Source organism: Molossus molossus, unplaced genomic scaffold, assembly GCF_014108415.1.
Source record: "Molossus molossus isolate mMolMol1 unplaced genomic scaffold, mMolMol1.p scaffold_m16_p_19, whole genome shotgun sequence".
In the NCBI taxonomy this organism is placed as follows: Eukaryota; Metazoa; Chordata; class Mammalia; order Chiroptera; family Molossidae; genus Molossus; species Molossus molossus.
In genome coordinates this window covers 25570862-25588281 of record NW_023425354.1, presented here as the reverse complement: position 1 = coordinate 25588281, position 17420 = coordinate 25570862, and the positions used below count along the sequence as shown (strand labels likewise).

Sequence of the window (17420 nt, the reverse complement as noted above, 5' to 3'; positions counted from 1 at the left end):
TTCCGTGTCCACGTCACCTTTCATGGCCACCGAGACGGGCTGGGCTAGAGTGGCCTTAGCATTGCTTGAGCGCCCTCTGGCTCCTGGGGTAGCGCACTGCAGTCGCCGCCAACGCCAGAGGGGTGGGGTTCAAGGCTGCATCCAAAACAGACTTCGTGAGATCACCCCCATGCTCCTGGATTAGGAGCCGAAACTTAGTGTCCTTCAAAATTGCTCCCTGTCCTCTACCTAACAATCCCCAAATCATCATCAAGAAACCTCAACCTCTGAATGCCTCTTATCCCCTCCTCACCGCCCCAGACCTTGTCCAGGCCGCCATCAATTTATGCCTGGGATTACTCCGAGTCTCTCTTCCTCTCACCCACCTCTACCCAGCTGCCCAGATAATGTTTCTAAAAATCTAGCCAGGTCTCTCCTCTGCTTAAAACCCTTCAAACCTCCAGCTACCACTAGGATATGGATCACTCTCCTTTCTAGACTGAGCCCTTCCTGCTTCTGCAGCCTCCTCACAAGCCCCAGTCCCTGTCTGGGATGCTGTGGAAGATCTTCAGTAGGTGGGCTCCTCACCTTTCCCTCTCCTGGCATGGCCCTGCCTTACGCAGGCACCTCTGCTTAGCTAATTACCCCAGTCCTTCAGGAGATCTCTCCAACCACCAGGTGAACTCCAGACTGGGTTTGAGGTCCCTCCCTGGGGCGATGTCCTATCTGCTGCCTTATTGTCAGAGGTGGTAGAACTTGATGGCTAAGGTGGGGCCTCTGGCACTAGACCAATTGGGTATTAATCTTGGCTCTCCCTGTTGCTACTTAAGCAATCACCAGGCCTTATCTATGAATATAGGAGAAGCTGGCATAATAATGCTACTTAGCTGATAGAGTTTGGGAAGGACTGAATGAATGAAACAGAGGAAGAGCTTGCCACAGTGACTGGCACTTAGTAAGAACCCAACAAATATTAGCTATAATTGATAATCCTCCTTGTGTTATACTTTATGTGCCTGCCCTCCACTCTGGACTGTGAGGGGCAGGGATTTTGTCTTTACATCCCCAGTATCTGAGTGTCTGATGCATGGTAGTTGCTTATTCAGGGGTCTGTTGAATGAACGGATGAAGCACTTTACCCCCTCCAAACCTTAGTTTTCTCATCTTTGAAATAAGGATATGAAGGCTTATCTCGGAGGGGAAATATGAAAATCGATTGCCTACTTATTTAACATATCCTTGTGCACACTCTTCCAACCCCAAGTGAGGCACTGTGCTGAGCTTTGGGGAATAGACAAGGGCACTTGGATAGTAAGACATTAGCGCTTGTCAATCTATAATCTTATTTTGATAATGTGCATGAAAAGACTATGGGAGCCCTGGCCGATTTGGCTCAGTAGTTAGAGCATCGGCCCGCGGACCAAAGAGTCGCTTGATACCGACCAAGGGAATGTACCTCAGTTGCAGTTCATCCCTGGCCCCGGTCGGGATCATGAAGGAGGCAACCAATGGATGTGTCTCTCTCACGTTGAGTTTCTCACCCCCCACCCTTCCACTCTGTCCATAGACAAATGGAGAGAATATCCTCGGGTGAGGATTAAAAAAAGAAGAAAAGAAAAGACTATGGGACATTTTATTGTGTATCTTCCTTTTACGGAGAAAGAAAATCAGGGAGGAGAAATTCCTCGTCCTCAGTCACATAGCTGGCTGTGCTGCAAACCCAAATCTTTTGATTACGAATCCTGTTTCTTTTCACCACACCCTATCCCTCCCCCGACAAGGAGCCTACAGTCAACAACACAAATAATTATTATAAAAAGTAAAAAAGAATAAGGGCCCCAACCCTGGCTGGTTTGGCTCAGCGGTTAGAGCGTTGGCCTGTGGACCGGAGAGTCCCGGGTTCAGTTACCGCTAAGGGCACATACCTCGGTTGCAGTTTATTCCCGGCCCCGGTTGGGGTCGTGTGGGTGGCAACCAGTCGATGTCTCTCTCTCTCTCTCTCTCTCTTTTCTCCCTCTCTCCCTCCCGCTCTATTTGAAGATAAATGCAAAAATGTCCTCGGGTGAGGATTAAAAAAAAAAAGAATAAGGGTCCTAACATATACAGATAAAATCTGTGTGTAAATGCTCAGGGCTATGTAGATGTATGTGATAATGTCAGACTATATATACTATATATAGTATATTCTGTGTCCCAGGACTGTGATTTACATATACTATTCTCTTAACTCACAACAACCGTATATGGCAGACATTATTTCAGTTTTACAAAAGAAGTAATTGAGGCTCAGAAAGGTCATCTATTTATTTAAGAACAGTCACAGCAAGTAGGTAAATGCATTCCAAGGAAGGTGGGTCATACCCACCATAGCACAAAGGAGGAGCCTAGGAAGAAAGAAGAAATCAGAAAAGACTCCACGAAGCAGGTGGCATTTCAGTTGGACTTTGAAGGATGGCTCAGATTCACACAAGAAGAGACGCAGCCCAGAGAAGTGAGGCGGCAAAGTGAGGAACTGACAGCAGCTGTTCACTTTGAGACTTTTTTATGTCCCTAAGGCTATAAACTTGTATATTCTTGAGAAAGTGAAGCTTGTCATCTGTTGACAACTTTTTCCTTGGGAATGATAGACTGGCGCTGCAGCCTCCAAACCAAGCGCCTCTTTGTGCCTGGCTGTTGAGGCTATTTGGGGGAGCTGCCAGACAGCCCTTGAGAAGCCAAATATCAGGACCAGGATAAGAGGCAGCTGCTTCTTAGAAAACCCTTGGACATCAGGCCAGCTTTAGTGAGATCCTGGCAAGTCACTCTACCTCTCCAAACTCCTGTTTCTACCTCTGTACAATGGGAATAATAAAATGGGAATGTGTGTCGAGGGCCCACAGGGAAACCCGTGAGAAGGAGCCAAATAGCACAATGCAGCACCAGTCAACCTTTCTGAGGGCAGCTGGGCCCCATTCATGGTTTGTCATCACAGCCAGAGGTGGATTGAAATAAAGATAGACTCAGATAGCCCTTGATTGGGCCTCCCGAAGAACTTTTTAATGCAAATGATCTCTGTTTATATAGTTTACTTATTTACTTAAAGCCAATTTATGGATTTGCTTTAAATACTTCCATATGTAGAGTGATACACCATTTTCCTGTAAATCAGCCCATCCCCAAATAAACTTCAAATTTAAAACCATTACAATTAGATCTGCATGTAATTGAACTAACTGTTAGCAAAAAGAAAGGAAGTTTCCAGTGTGCTCTCCCTCTCCCCCTCTCCCCCTCTCCCCCTCTCCCCCCTCTCCCTCCCTCCCTCTCTCCTCCCTCTCTCTTTATCTCCCCTCTCTCTCCCTCTCTCTTCCTCCTTTCTCTCTCTCTCTCTCCCCCCTCCCCCTCTCTCTCCCCCCTCTCTCCTTTCTCTCTCTCTCTCCCCCCCTCTTTCTCTCTCTCTCTCTCTCTCTCTCTCTCTCTCTCCCCCCTTTCTCTCTGTCTTTCTCTCTTTTTGTTTCTGCCAAAGGCACTCAGCGAGTCCCAAAAAATAAAAAATAAATAAATAAATAAAACCATTACAATTAGAAATTCTAACAAGATTTTTTTAATGAGTTTATTTGAACTAAAACTGATAACAAATGCTGGGGAGCAAGATATCAAAAGCCCCCTGCTTTGTTTTTAGAACTAGGTATAAATGATCTTATGCATATAATAGGGGCGAGTCTAAGAGCACTTAGATTTCCAAGAACACTTCATGAAATTTTAAAAAACAATTTCCACAAGAGTCCTACCCAACCAGATGTTAGACCTTATAATAAAACTCAAAACAGTCTAGCATCGTCATAGGCAAGATATCAGTGGAACAATATAGACAGTCAGGAAACAGACACAAATGTATGTGAGTCCTTAATATATCATTAAGATTGCATTTAAAGTCAAATTAATCAAAATGGGAGTGGTTGAATAAATTAGAATGTGATTAAAGTAAGGATCTTAAGATGGAGAGATCGCCCAGGATTATCCAGGTGGGCCCTAAATGCAATCACAAGTGTCCTTACAAGAAAGGCAGAGGGAGACTGGACATGGAAGAGGAGGCAGTGTGACCCCGGAGGCAGAGATGAGAGTGCTGTGGCCACAAGCCAAGGACTACCTGGAGCTGGAAGAGACAAAGAAGGAGTCTTCCCTGGAGCCTCTAGAAGGAACCAGCTCTGTCAACTCTTTGATTTTAGTCCCATAAGACTCACTTTACACCCTGGCCGGTTTTGCTCAGTGGTTAGAGCGTCAGCCTACAGACCAGTGAGTCGTGGGCTTGATTCTGGTCAAGGGCATGTATATCAGTTTCTGTTTGACCCTGGCCCTGGTCAGGTCATGCGGAAGGCAACCAGTCAGTGTGTCCCTCTCACATCGATGTCTCTCTCTCTCCCTCTCTCTCTCTCTCCTTTTTCTCCTCTCTCCCTCCCTCCCACTCTAACTGATGATAAATAGAAAAATATGTCCTCTGGTGAGTTTAAAAAAAAAAAAAAGACTCACTTCAGACTTCTGATCTCTAGAACTGTAGGAGAATTAACCTGCTGTTTAAGCCATTACATCTGTGTAATTTATTCCAGCAGTAATAGGAAACTAATACACTACTCATCTCTCAGGGTTTGGCTCAGACCTCTGGAGACCTTCTGCAACATGCCTAGGGTAGATGCCTATTCCCCATGCCCCCCTCCCACAGCACAGTCTCAGGGTTGGTGTCCTCTACTAGACAGTGAGCTCCCGGAGGACAGATGCCCTGCCTCATTCATATCTCCATCCTGAGTGCCCAGCATTGTGTCTGCTATTAGGTCAGCACTCAGTGAATGTCTGTTAGACCATGAATGAGAAAATGAAGATAAATTAGGTTTGGTTTAATTTATCAAGACACTAGGTCTTTATCCAAGACTTTACAGTTAACTTTAGCTCTTGACGTTGACTCAAGTTCAAAATGACATCATCCAGCCCTGGCCAGTTTGGCTCAGCGCTTAGAGCCTCGACTGAAGGATCAAAAGGTCTCAGGTTTAATTTCCGGTCAAGGGCATGTACCTGGGTTTCGGGTTCGATCCCCAGCTCTGGTTGGGGTCATGCAGGAGGCAACCAATCAATGTGCCTCTCTCAGGTCAATGTTTCTCTCTCTCTCTCTCTCTCTCTCTCTCTCCCCCTCCCTCCTTCCCTGCCACTCTAAAAATTAATGGAAAAATATCCACAGGTGCCCGGCTGGTGTGGCTTACTGGTTGAGCATCAACCCATGCGCCAAGAGGTCACCAGTTCGATTCCTGGACAGGGCACATGCCCAGGTTGTGGGCCAAATCCCCAGTGGGGGGCATGCAGAAGGCAGCCAATTGATGTTCTCTCTCATTGATGTTTCTCGCTCTCTCTCTCGCTCTCCTTCTCCCCTCCTCTCTCTTTAAAATCAATAAAGAAAATATAAATACATAAAAAGTATCCACAGGTGAGGATTAGCAAGAACAACAACAACAAAAAATGACATCATCCAAAGGAAGATTTTTGTCCTACACTCAATGAAGGCAAGGTTTTCACAACTTTTGGCAGCTGCTGGGATTGCAGCTTATTTAGTTTTTCGATTTGGGGTTGTCAGCAAAAAAATACTGATTGCCCTGGCCAGTTTGGCTCAGCGGTTAGAGCATCGGCCTGCAGTCCACAGAGACCTGGGTTCCGTTCCCACTAAGGGCATGTAACTCGGTTGCAGTTTGTCCCCCGGCCCTGGTTGGGTCGTGTGGGTAGCAGCCACTCAATGTGTCCCTTTCACGTCGATATTTCTCTCTCTCTTCCTCTCTCTCTTTCTCTCTCTCTCTCCCCCCTCCCTCCCGCTCTATCTGAACAACAACAACAACATACTGATTAAGATCACATCTGCCTGTGTCTGCCATCAATTATTATTTGTGATCAAAATAATTTTACTCTACACAGCAGTTCAGAACAAGTCCCTTATTTTCACTTTCCATTTGAAAATCAGAAACATTCATTTTTAGAACAATTTTTGTTAGCCTTTTTTTTTTTGGTATTGGCTACGATTTTGTTTGGTTTGGTGTTGGATCTAATTGGCAAAGTATAAGTATTATGTTTCAAGTCACTGACATCTCTTCTTTCAAAATTAAAACTCCCTTTCTCATCTTCCTCTCCTCTCCTTTATGTGGCTGCCAGTAGTCTCTCCTTTTTTTCCAACTCTCCTCCATGACTGCTGTATTTCTTGTTACAGTAGTTCCTTCTCAGACATACAGTGAAAAAAATTCTTTAAAAGGAACGTTTTTCATACTACTTGGAAACAGTCCATTATAACAGAGAGCTATGAAAAATTGCATCAGAGAGAAGATATTTGCTCAAGGTCATTGAGAGAAAAAGAAGCAGAGCTGGATTCTTCCCAGATCTGATTCCCAGGCTGACTGCGGGCCTATGTAATAAGCCCTTTGCACTCATTGCTTTAGAGTGAAAACCTCATGTACTAGTCCCTGTATGTGATCAATGGTGCTAGTCAGGATGCTTCTCTTGGCCTGTTAAAAAGATTATTAAGATAAAGCATGTACACTGTCTTAGAAAAATAAAACAAGGAAAAGGCTTTTTATTATTTTTCATTTTTTAAATATTTTTTCTTTATTGATTTTAGAAAGAGAGGAGGGGAGAGGGAGAGAAAGATAGAAACATCCATGAGAGAGAACATCGACTGGCCGCCTCCTGCATGTCCCCCATTGGGGATCGGGCCCACAACCTGGCATGTGCTCTGACCAGGAATCGAACCGGCGACCTCTTAGTGCATGGGTCGACGCTCAACCAATGAGCCACACCAGCCAGGCAAGAAAAAGGCTTTTTAACAAAAAGCAGCAGTCCTCTGCTTCATGCCTCCTCTCCAGTTCCCTGTTCCAAAGAGAAGCATTTTCTGTTATTGGGTAAAACAGACATAAATACAGTTTGCTGTTTTAAACATTTTAGGTATACAGTTCAGTAGCAATAAGTACAGTCACATTGTTGCGCCACCATCCATCTCCAGAGGTTTTCATCTTCCCAAACTAAAACTCTGTACACGTGCAAGTCCCCACTCCTCTCCCCCAGTCTCCCCAGCAACCACCATTCTACTTCCTATCTCTCTGGATGCGACTTCTCTAGGTTCCTCGTATAAGTGAAATCATACAATATTTGTCCTTTTGTATCTGGCTTATTTCACTTTATCAGAATGTTTTCAAGGTTCATCCCTGTTGTAGCATGTGTCAGAATTGTCTTCCTTTCTAAGGCTGAATAATATTCCATTGTAGGTATAAGGGTGGGGCAAAAGTAGGTGTACAGTTGTTCATAAGGAAAATAATACAATGATTAATAAACAATAATACAAGAATAAACTCTGGTGTTTTACATACTCACAGCTGTAAATCTACTCGTGCCTCAGTCTGCGTACCATATTTGGTTTATTCATTCGTTGAAGAATGTTTGTCTTGTGTCTGTTGTTAATAATACTGCTATGAACATCGGTGTACATATGCCTGCTTGAGTCTCTACTTTCGGTCCTTTCAGGCCCAGATCTAGAAGTGGATCGCTGCGTCGTGTGGCAAATTTTGTTTTTAATTTTTTTGAGGAACTGCCATACTGTTTTCCACAGCAGCTGCACCATTTCACATTTCTACCAACAGCGCACAAATGTTCCAGTTTCTCCACATCCTCACCAACACTTGTTTTCTTGTGAATAGCCATCCTAATGGGTATGAGGCGATACCTCACTGTGGTTTGGATTTGCATTTCCCTAATAACTAGTAATATTGAGCATCTTTTCATGTGCTTAATGGCCAATTGTATACCTTCTTTGGAGAAATGTCTATTCAAGTCCAAAGGGAACCGTTTTGAACTATTTTAGCCATTTCTGTTTTATCTTCTTCTGTTATTTACTTCCAAACAATATACTTATTCAGCCATTTCTTGGTTTTGTTCGATAAGAAAGATTTGCACTCCCATCTCCCCTCCTCAGTCCTCCTAAATAGTTTGATTGCTATTTTGTATATATACAGGTTGCCTATGTATCTTTGAATAACATACTCTTTGAGTGTATGTTCCATCATTGGTAGACAGAATCTCCTGACACCTTGGTTTATTATTTTTAATTTTTTTTTCTTTATTGATTTGAGAGAGAGAGGAAGGGAGAGGGAGAGAGATAGAAACATCGATAAGAGAGAACATCAATTGGCCGCCTCCCGCATGCCCCCCACTGGGGATTTAGCCCACAGTCTGGGCATGTGCCCTGACTGGGAACTGAACCAGCAACCTCTTGGTGCACGGGTCAATGCTCAACCACTGAGTCACACTGGCCAGGCAACACCTTGATTTATAAGGTAAGGATATTTGCTTCCACTCCCCATCTCTTGCCCTTTACCTCTCAACTGCAGCCAGGTGTGACTATCCAGTTCTCAGTATTTACATTGTTTCCTAACTATGACTAAGTCTTCCAAACTTTTTTCATAGGTTGATAATAATAATTTAGTCTATGGCCATACCACCTTGAACACGCCCGATCTCATCTGATAATAATAATTTAAAAAATCAATATGTGGGCCCTGGTCGGTGTGGCTCAGTGGATACAGAGTCAACCCAAGTACTGAAGGGTCATGGGTTCGATTCCCAGTCAAGAGCACGTACGTGGGTTGCAGGTTTGATCCACAGCCCTGGTAGGGGCGCAAGCAGGAGGCAACCAATCAATGTCTCTCTCTCTCTTTTTTTTATCCTCACCTGAGGATATTTTTGCATTTATCTTCAGATAGAGTGGGAAGGAGAGAGGGAGGAAGAGAGAGAGAGAGACATCGATGTGAGAGAGACACATCGAGTGGCTGCCACTCACACAACCCCAACCGGGGCCGGGGACAAACTGCAACCAAGGTACGTGCCCTTAGCGGGAACCGAACCCGAGTCTCTCTGGTCCGCGGGCCGACGCTCTAACCGCTGAGCCAGACTGGCCAGGACTCAATGAATCTCTCTTACATCAATGTCTCTCTCTCTATCTCTCTCTCTCTCTCCCTCCCTCCCTTCCATCCTCGGGTGGGGATTAACCAAAAATTAAATAAATAAAAATCAAGAGGTGGTGTTTACAGTTTAAGCCATTTTTGAAGCACAGATGGGAAGGATATTGACAAAGGGAAGGGACTACAGGCTTTCTCAGGGTAGCAAATAGCATGAGCAAAATCATAGGGCCCTTGAACCGTGTGAGTCATGTCCAGCACACAGCACATGTACTCAGTTCAGGCAGAAAGACCCTCAGGGAGCTATGAGGAATGGAGCTGGTTGAAGGAAGAGGGAGGAAAGTTGAAGGGCCTGGATGGCCCATGTGCCCTGTTTCCCACTTTCCCAAAGTGATCCAAGAATTATGGTCAACATGATTCAATACAAAGACTCAGGGACTTACATATCAGGTATCTTCACTATCCCTTTCCCCAGCCTTCCTCCCCTCCCACGGAACCAGTGTCTACCAGGATTCTCATGGCTTTGCAGAGATGAAAAATAATTCCTCCTCCTAAAAGAGATTTGCAACCCCTAACAGAGAGGAAGTTCTCAAGAGTATAGACAGGGGGAAGAGTATGATGAAAGAAACTAACAATCACTGAAAACTGGTAGAGTACCAGTTCTGTACCATGGTACTCAATCCTTACCCCAACCCTCTGCATGAGGCTGATATTATTACCTCCATCTTAATGGCAACTAAGGCTGGCAAGGCTCCACAATTTACCCAAAGTCACAAAATGAGTATGGGCAGAGCCTTGGCCTGTGCTCACTGTGCCCACTTGGGCCTTGTGCAAGTAGCCGAACCTCTCCCAGTCTATTTCTTCACCCATTAAAACAGATACATATTCCAAGGCATGCCTGTTCCTCGCAGGGTGATTGTGTGCACCAGAGGTAACATTCTCGAAGAGCCTGACTTGTGGGAGGTAGTCTGAAACTGCCGGTGGTGATTCCATGGCCTGTGTGCCTGCAAACGCAGAAAAATCCAGTATGTGGAGAGGCAAGGCTGGAGCACAGTTCAAGGATCAACTCAACCCTCTCTATCCCCAAGAATGACCCTCAAACTAGCAAGGTAAGTAGAAGAACCTGCAAGATCTGTATCTACCTCTCACTTCACAGGCCCAGAGAGGAGCAACTACTTACCCAGAGTCACCCAGCAAGCTAGCAGCAAAGCCTGTCAGGCAGGCTGATACCCTAGACTTGGATTACTTGTCCTCACCCTACTTGTCTGGGCTGGGCTATCAAAGTCAGGGAGTTAGTCTCATCTGGAAGGTGTGCCGGTGCAAGCCCAGCTCCTCTGCCTTCCTGTTCACCTCCACACTATCTGAAGTGTAGAGACACTTCCCAGGAGCCAGGGTTTCAGGGTGATCGGGGGTCACTCTTAGGATCATGAAGAGCAGCAGTGCAGTCTCCTTCTCAGTTGAGCCAAAGTTCCCAGATAAGGGCAAAGGTCTTCTCAGGCCAGACCCCACCCTTAGTTGTCCCTTCTGTCTAGCCCGGCTTTCATCACTGCCTCTGCGTCATGAGAAGGGAGGTCACCCTGCCAGGGCCTTTCCCCCATTGCTCTCCTCCTCCACCTCTGGAGGAAGGGTCAAGGCTCAGGACAGACAGTGTGGAGCTGACACACGTGCCTCTCTGATGCCCAGTGCCACCTTATCCAGCCAGGACCAGAGATGGGCAGTCACCTTTCAGTCCTGCATCCACACCTGGGCCTCTGGGGACCGTAAAGAGGATCTGGAGATACTGGGGCAGCTCACAAGAACTGTGCTGGGGCGGGCAGATAAGGGATAATGAAACCCAAGTTTCAGTGCCTTGAGGCTTCGTTACTGTTACCGCAAGGGTGGGTGGATGAGGGCAGAGGCCTAGGGGGAGGGATGGGAGGCTGCCCCATGGGAGATGGGGGTACGAACTGGGGGTACTTCTAAAGCTAACGTGTGGCCCCAGCTGGGGCTCGCTCACCCGTGGCACCTTTTGTCCCAGTGGACTCCCCAGCTCCCATCACCCCCCCCCTCCCCGCCGCTGCCCCCGTGGGCCCTCTGACACAGCTGGCAGGCCTTGAAGAACACAACCCTGGATGGGGGTGAGGTGGGGTGGGGTGGGGTGGGGGTGGGGTGGGGGTGGGGTGGGGGTGGGGTGGGGGTGGGGCAGCACGTAACCCGCGCGCTAAACCAGTCTCAAGGGGTGATCGCATGGGTGCCTCACCACCCGCCCCGCATTCAAGCGCCACCAGCTCCCCTCTACGAAGTCAACAAGATCTTGCGCCCCCAAACCCAGGTCCCTGGTGGCTGAGAGGGGAAATCTGTCTCGGGTTGCTGCCGGGGCCCCTCGGATCCGGAGGGAAATCTGGGCAATTCTTCGAGGTGGGAGGGGGAGGGCTGCGGGAAGCGGAGGAAGGTTGGCCCCGCGCGGAGTCGCTTCCTCCACGCCACGCCTCGCCCCGCCCCTCTCCGCCCGGCGAGTCCTCCGCACCCATAGGCAGAGGCGACCCTCCCCGCCTCCCCTCTCCGCGCTCGCCCCGCCTCGGCTCTCCTTAAAAGTTTCCCTGGGCCGGGACTCCGGAGTAGCGAGCCATGGCTGTCTGCGTCGGGATGCTGCGCCTCGGGAGGCTGTGCGCCCCGGGGGTGCTAGGGACCAGCACCGTCCTCTCTCGGGGTTGGCAGGAAGCGAGGTTGCAGGGCATCCGTCCCCTCAGGTACGGGGCCGGGAAAGAGAGGGGGCGGGCCAGTCCCCGGGAGGGTCCTGCAGAGATTCGTCGGGGGCCGATTCCACTCGGGCTGGGAGGCCCGCAGCTGCTGCACCTATGGGTGGCTCTGGGGGAGTAGTTACCTCGCACTGCACACAGGCAACAAGGAATGCTGGCCTAACCGGCGCAGATCGGGACTCAGCTGGTGGCTCGCTGTGACCCTGCACTGACTCCGGGTTCTGGTCCTGGACTCCAGATTCCTAGATTCATGGACAGCAGAGGGCCAGGAGTGCGGGCCTTCAGCAGTCTAGCCGGAGGAGGAAGAGCGGAGGCAAGGCCTGGGCTCTGTACCAGGGCACTGCCTCTGAGCTGGACCCCTTCAGGGATAAACTTGGGGATTTTCAGTCTGGTCTTGCCCATCCCAGGCCACTAAACTCAGCAGTCTCTCCTCTCCACATTAGCTGCCAACAAACACTGCTTTTGATCCTTGCTACTTACTGGGCCAGTTTTCTTCTGTCCTCAGTGCAAAGGGTAGGGTGGGGGCTGGCAGGTGTAGGATGCTCTGCTCGCTCTATAGCAGCATACAAAGTAATGCTGCCCTGGCTGGTGTGGCTCAGTGGTTAGAGTGTCAGCCTGCCCACGGAAGGGTCATGGGTTCAATTCCCAGTCAAGGGCAAGTACCTGGAGGCAACCAATCCATGTGTCCCTCTGTCCCTCTCACACCAATGTTTCTCTCTCTCTCTCCCCACATCCCTCCCCCTTCTCTTTCTTGCTCCCTCCCTCCCTTCCACTCTTTCTAAAAATCAATGGAGAAAATATCCTGGTGAGGATTAACAACAACAACAACAAAAATGAGTAATGCTCTCTTCCTATCAGACTGCAAATGTGAAAGTGTGTTGGTCAAGCAGGGCTGGTTTCCCACTGATGTTATCAGAGGTGGCAGTTATCTTGAGCACCCGGGAGGCCTGGGTACTACTGCGCCTGTCCTGCCACTCAGCTGGGTCAGGCACTAAGTCTGGGGTCAGGACACCAGATCTCAGAGTGTGGGCCTGGCCATGGAAAAAGGAGGAGAGGTCCAAAGAGGCTTCTCACCTGAGAGAACTGTTTGGTTAAAAAAATAAAAATTGGATGGTGGAAGTTGGAAGAAGATACAAATTCCTCTTTGGGCTAGAATTCTAAGATCACATTGTTTTGAACTTGCTTTGAGATCCTATGCCTAATTTTCTGGGGAAACCCAGTGACTCAAGCCTGGTCAGTAGAGGGGATTCTGGTGAAGAGAGGTGGGTTCTCTCCCAGTTCTGTTCCTCACTACTTCCCAGTGTCTCCCTAGGCAAGCACAGCTACCCCTTAGTGTCCAGTTCCCACCTCTGGACCCCTCAGTGCCCTCTTATACTGTGAGGGCTCAAAGGAAAGTTACCCCCCAAAGTGTACACGTGTCATGATGCTAAATCAGGCCACCTCTGGACACCTGGCAACATTTCTGACTTTTGACTTTTCTGTATAAGTATGCAAAACAGGTCACCCTCCTGCAATTTCTACTGGCCTGCAATTTCAGAGTAGGGGCACCAGGCCTCGGAGAAAACCGATTTGTCCAGAGAGATAAGATTTCTAAATCTTTTGGCCTACTTCCTCCCCATCCCTTCCACTACTACTTTCCCCTTCAGAAACCCTCAGGAGTCTCAAGCATTCAACACACTTTCTTGAAAACATGTCATGTCAAGCATATTGTGGGTGCTGTGGCTATGGAAGCCATTGGACCCAGTCCTCCAGAAACTTGCAGTCTAGTCGGGGAAAACATTAATCAATGTAATCATAACGCAGTGTTCCAAATCAAATGGTGTGCAAAGCTCCCGGACTTCTGTCCTTTGCTCTTTCTAATCTGGTTCAATTTAGCCTGATTTCCTGCTGCTCAACACCCTGTGCCTGTTATTTATTACATTCCCAGTATAGCCTGTTAGAAAATAGCAAGACTGCTCTTGGGTTACAGCCCTGGCTTTCCACCTGGCTTTTTCTTGTGTTTGCTGCACAACCTTTGGCACATTACCTAACTGCTGAGCATGGTGAGTTTGTCACTAATGCCACTTACTTGTTGGATTGACAAAGGTTTGCTCTTCTCAGCATTTCCTTTGGAGCAGGGTTGGTCCCTGAGAACTTTCAAATGGTGTCTGAGTAAGAACTCCAACTGACTTGAAAGTAGGGGAGGATCTCCTGCTCAGTGACCTCTTTCTTGCACCTGGCTCTCTCTCCAGGCCGGTTGCCAAGATGATAGTCTCTGCCTCGCCAAAAGTCCAGTCCTTGGGTCTGTTGGACACTCTTCTCTCCACCAAAGTCAGGGCTGTCCAGAGTCTTTTTCCCCAGAAGGAATTAAGAAACTGTCCTTTGCTCTCCAGATGTCCTGAACCCCCAACTCCTTCCCCTTGCCACCACGCCCCCTTCCCCAAAGAAGCCCCTAGTCTGGGGCTTCAGAGAGCCTTGGAGGGAGTAATGCAACACTGATTCCTCGATGAACCTGAGATAAACAGGCTTTTCCACGCCTCTAACGCTGGCCTGGGGCTACCTGTGACATAGTTGCATCCATCTGGGAAAGTGATTTTCAAGATTTTCAACTGGTGTGCTGCAAGACTTTTTAAAACATGTAATACCTGACTAGTCAGGGGCACTGACCTCTTTTCCCTTAGATTGTCAAATAAAAAAAATGACAACAGCCAACACAACAGTAGCCATTTAGTATAAATGAATCAAAATTATACCTACTTTTTGTCAGATTGGGAAAATAGATATTTTTGGTGTGCTGCAGAATTTTAGTAATTAGTTTATGTATACCATGAGATAATAAAAGGTTAAAAATTGCTGGTCTAGGGAGTTGGGAGCACTTGGAGCCGGGAAAGACAGAGAGAACAGTGACTTAAGCCTCTCAGTATTGGGTTTGATGCTCAGAGCTGGGGCTCCAGTGACTTGATGCTGATGGTTGGGGCAGAGAGATAGGTGACATAAGTGACCACCCTCCAAAAGGATGGCTGTCTGGCCGGTTTGGCTCAGCGGTTAGAGCATCGGCCTGCGGTCCTGAGAGACCCAGGTTCGGTTCCCGCTAAGGGCGCGTACCTCGGTTGCAGTTTGTCCCCGGCCCTGGTCGGTTGTGCGGGTGGCAGCCACTCGATGTGTTCCTTTCACATCGATGTTTCTCTCTCTCTCTGTTCCTCTCTCTCCCTCCCACTCTACCTGAACAAAAAATGGAAAAATGTCCTCAGGTGAGGATAAAAATAAAAACAAAACAAAACAAAAGGATGGCTGTAATTAGGTGGGACCACTATTGGAAACTGTACAGATGCTATTCCTATATGAGGATATTGTATTAAGCCAGGAAGTGTTTTGGATGGAAATCATAATAATTACAAAAAATAGACTCTTCTCATAATTCCCCAAAGTTGATTAACAAGTGATTTGGTAATGATATCTGTATGTATTATACACAGGGCATCCCCACTCTAAATGTGACAATAGAAAATAAACTATTAACTTGCACATTGTAGTCAGTGAATGGTATACATTGGTTTTAGTTACCCTTTCCTGCCTTGCACCAGGTAGGTGTGCAATCTACTACATACAGAGGATGTGGTGGGGGATACAAACTTGTTTTCACTGAATTCTTTGCCTGAAAGAGATCTACAGGGGAAGACCGTAGGCCCACTGTCTCAAGGCAAAAAGTGTGCTACACCATGGATGATGTCAATCAAAGCAGGAGAGCCCTGGTGGGGGTGACTCAGTTGGTTGAGCATCTTCCCATGCACCAAGAGGTGGAAGATTTGATTCCCGGTCAGGGCACATGCCCAAGTCTGGCTCTATCACCAGTGTGTATGTATGTGTTGCCGCAGGGGGGAGTCTATAGAATGCAGCCGATCAATGTATCTCTCCCACTGATGTTTCTCTTTCTCCCTCTCCTTTTCTCTGTATATAATCAATAAAAAAATATTTTTTTAAAAAACAGGAGAGAATTTGATTTGTGGAAATGGGCTTAAGAAGGCTTCCTTGCCCTGGCCAGTTTGGCTCAGCGGTTAGAGCATCGGCCTGCGGTCTGGAGAGACCCGGGTTCGGTTCCCACTAAGGGCACGTACTTCGGTTGCAGTTTGTCCCCGGCCATGGTTGGTCGTGCGGGTGGCAGCCACTCGATGTGTCCCTTCACGTCGATGTTTCTGTCTGTCTCTCCCTTCCTCTCTCTCCCTCCCACTCTATCTGTACAAAAAATGGAAAAATATCCTCAGGTGAGGATAAAAAAAAAAAAAAGAAGGCTTCCTAAAGAGGCCTAAATTGCCCTGGCGGGTGTGGCTCAGTACTTAGAGCATTGGCCCAAGTACCAAAGGGTCTTGGGTTTGATTCCCGGGCAAGGGCATGTACCTGGGTTGCAGGTTTGATCCCTGGCCCTGATGGGGTCACATTTAAGAGGCAACCAATCGCCCTGGCCGGTTTGGCTCAGCGGTTAGAGCGTCGGCCTGTGGTCCTGAGAGACCCGGGTTCGGTTCCCGCTAAGGGCATGTACCTCGGTTGCAGTTTGTCCCCGGCCCTGGTTGGTCGTGCGGGTGGCAACCACTCGATGTGTCCCTTTCACGTCGATGTTTCTCTCTCTCTCTCTGTTCCTCTCTCTCCCTCCCACTCTACCTGAACAAAAAGTGGAAAAATGTCCTCTGGTGAGGATAAAAAATAAAAAAATAAAAAAATAAGAGGCAACCAATCGACTTGACACATCAGTGTTTCTCTTTCTCTCTCTCTCTCTCTCTCTCTTTCTCCCTCTCTCCTCCTCTACCCTCTTTCCTCCCTCCCTTCTACTCTCTCTAAAAATCAATGGGAAAAAAATATCTTTGGGTGAAGATTAACAATAACAACAACAACAATAAAAAGACCTGAACGCTCTCACCATAGGACTGTATTGTAGCTTGAAGTATGAGGCCTATAGACTTATATGAAATCTTCCTTGTGCTTGAACTCTTTTGACTCTGGGTGTGAAGCCCTCCTAACCTTCCCAACATTATTTTATTTATTCAATCTACAGACAGAAACTTTAGAGTCCGACAGATCTGAGTTTAAATGACCCACTTTCTAGCCGGTGGCTTTGGCACTGAAGTTGAACTTGACTTTTCTCATGTGTTATGAGGGTTTAATGAAGTCACGTAAGAAAAATTTTAACGCAGTCTGGTGGCAAGGAGATCTTCAACTCATTGCAGTGGTGCGTTATTATGCAGGTAGTGTTTATGAAATAATGGCTTCACACATTCCTATGAGGACCCCAAGGCCCACAGTTTAATAACCTTGTTTGGAGAGGAGGAGGGACAGAGTGCTGGGTGCTGGGATTGAGGGCTGATTTATTTTATTTTATTTTTTGCTAATTCTTGCTAACAAACCAAAAAGTACAGGATGTCATTTCATCTCTCTCTCTTTTTTTTTTATCCTCACCTGAGGACATTTTTCCATTTTTTTTTTGTTCAGATAGAGTGGGAGGGAGAGAGAGGAAGAGAGAGAGAGAGAGAGAGAAGCATCAACGTGAAAGGGACACATCAAGTGACTGCCACCCGCACGACCAACCAGGGCCGGGGACAAACTGCAACCGAGGTACATGCCCTTAGCGGGAACCGAATCCGGGTCTCTCTGGACCGCAGGCCGATGCTCTAACCGCTAGCCAAACTGGCCAGGGCTCATCTCTCTCTTTTAAAAATTTTTTTATTGATTGATTTGAGAAAAAGAGAGAGACATTGATTTGTTGTTCCATTCATTTATACAT

The 17420-nt window shown here is 47.4% G+C and overlaps 1 protein-coding gene across 1 annotated transcript in view; it reads left to right on the top strand.

Moving 5' to 3' along the window:
* The first annotated feature begins 11497 nt into the window (after positions 1-11497).
* Positions 11498-17420, top strand: part of ACSF2 (acyl-CoA synthetase family member 2) — a 44789-nt gene continuing 38866 nt past the window's right edge. The window contains exon 1 of the mRNA XM_036268151.1: positions 11498-11659. Within this exon, the coding sequence (XP_036124044.1) occupies positions 11538-11659 (122 nt within the window). The 5' untranslated portion in view covers positions 11498-11537. The remainder of the gene's footprint in view (positions 11660-17420) is intronic.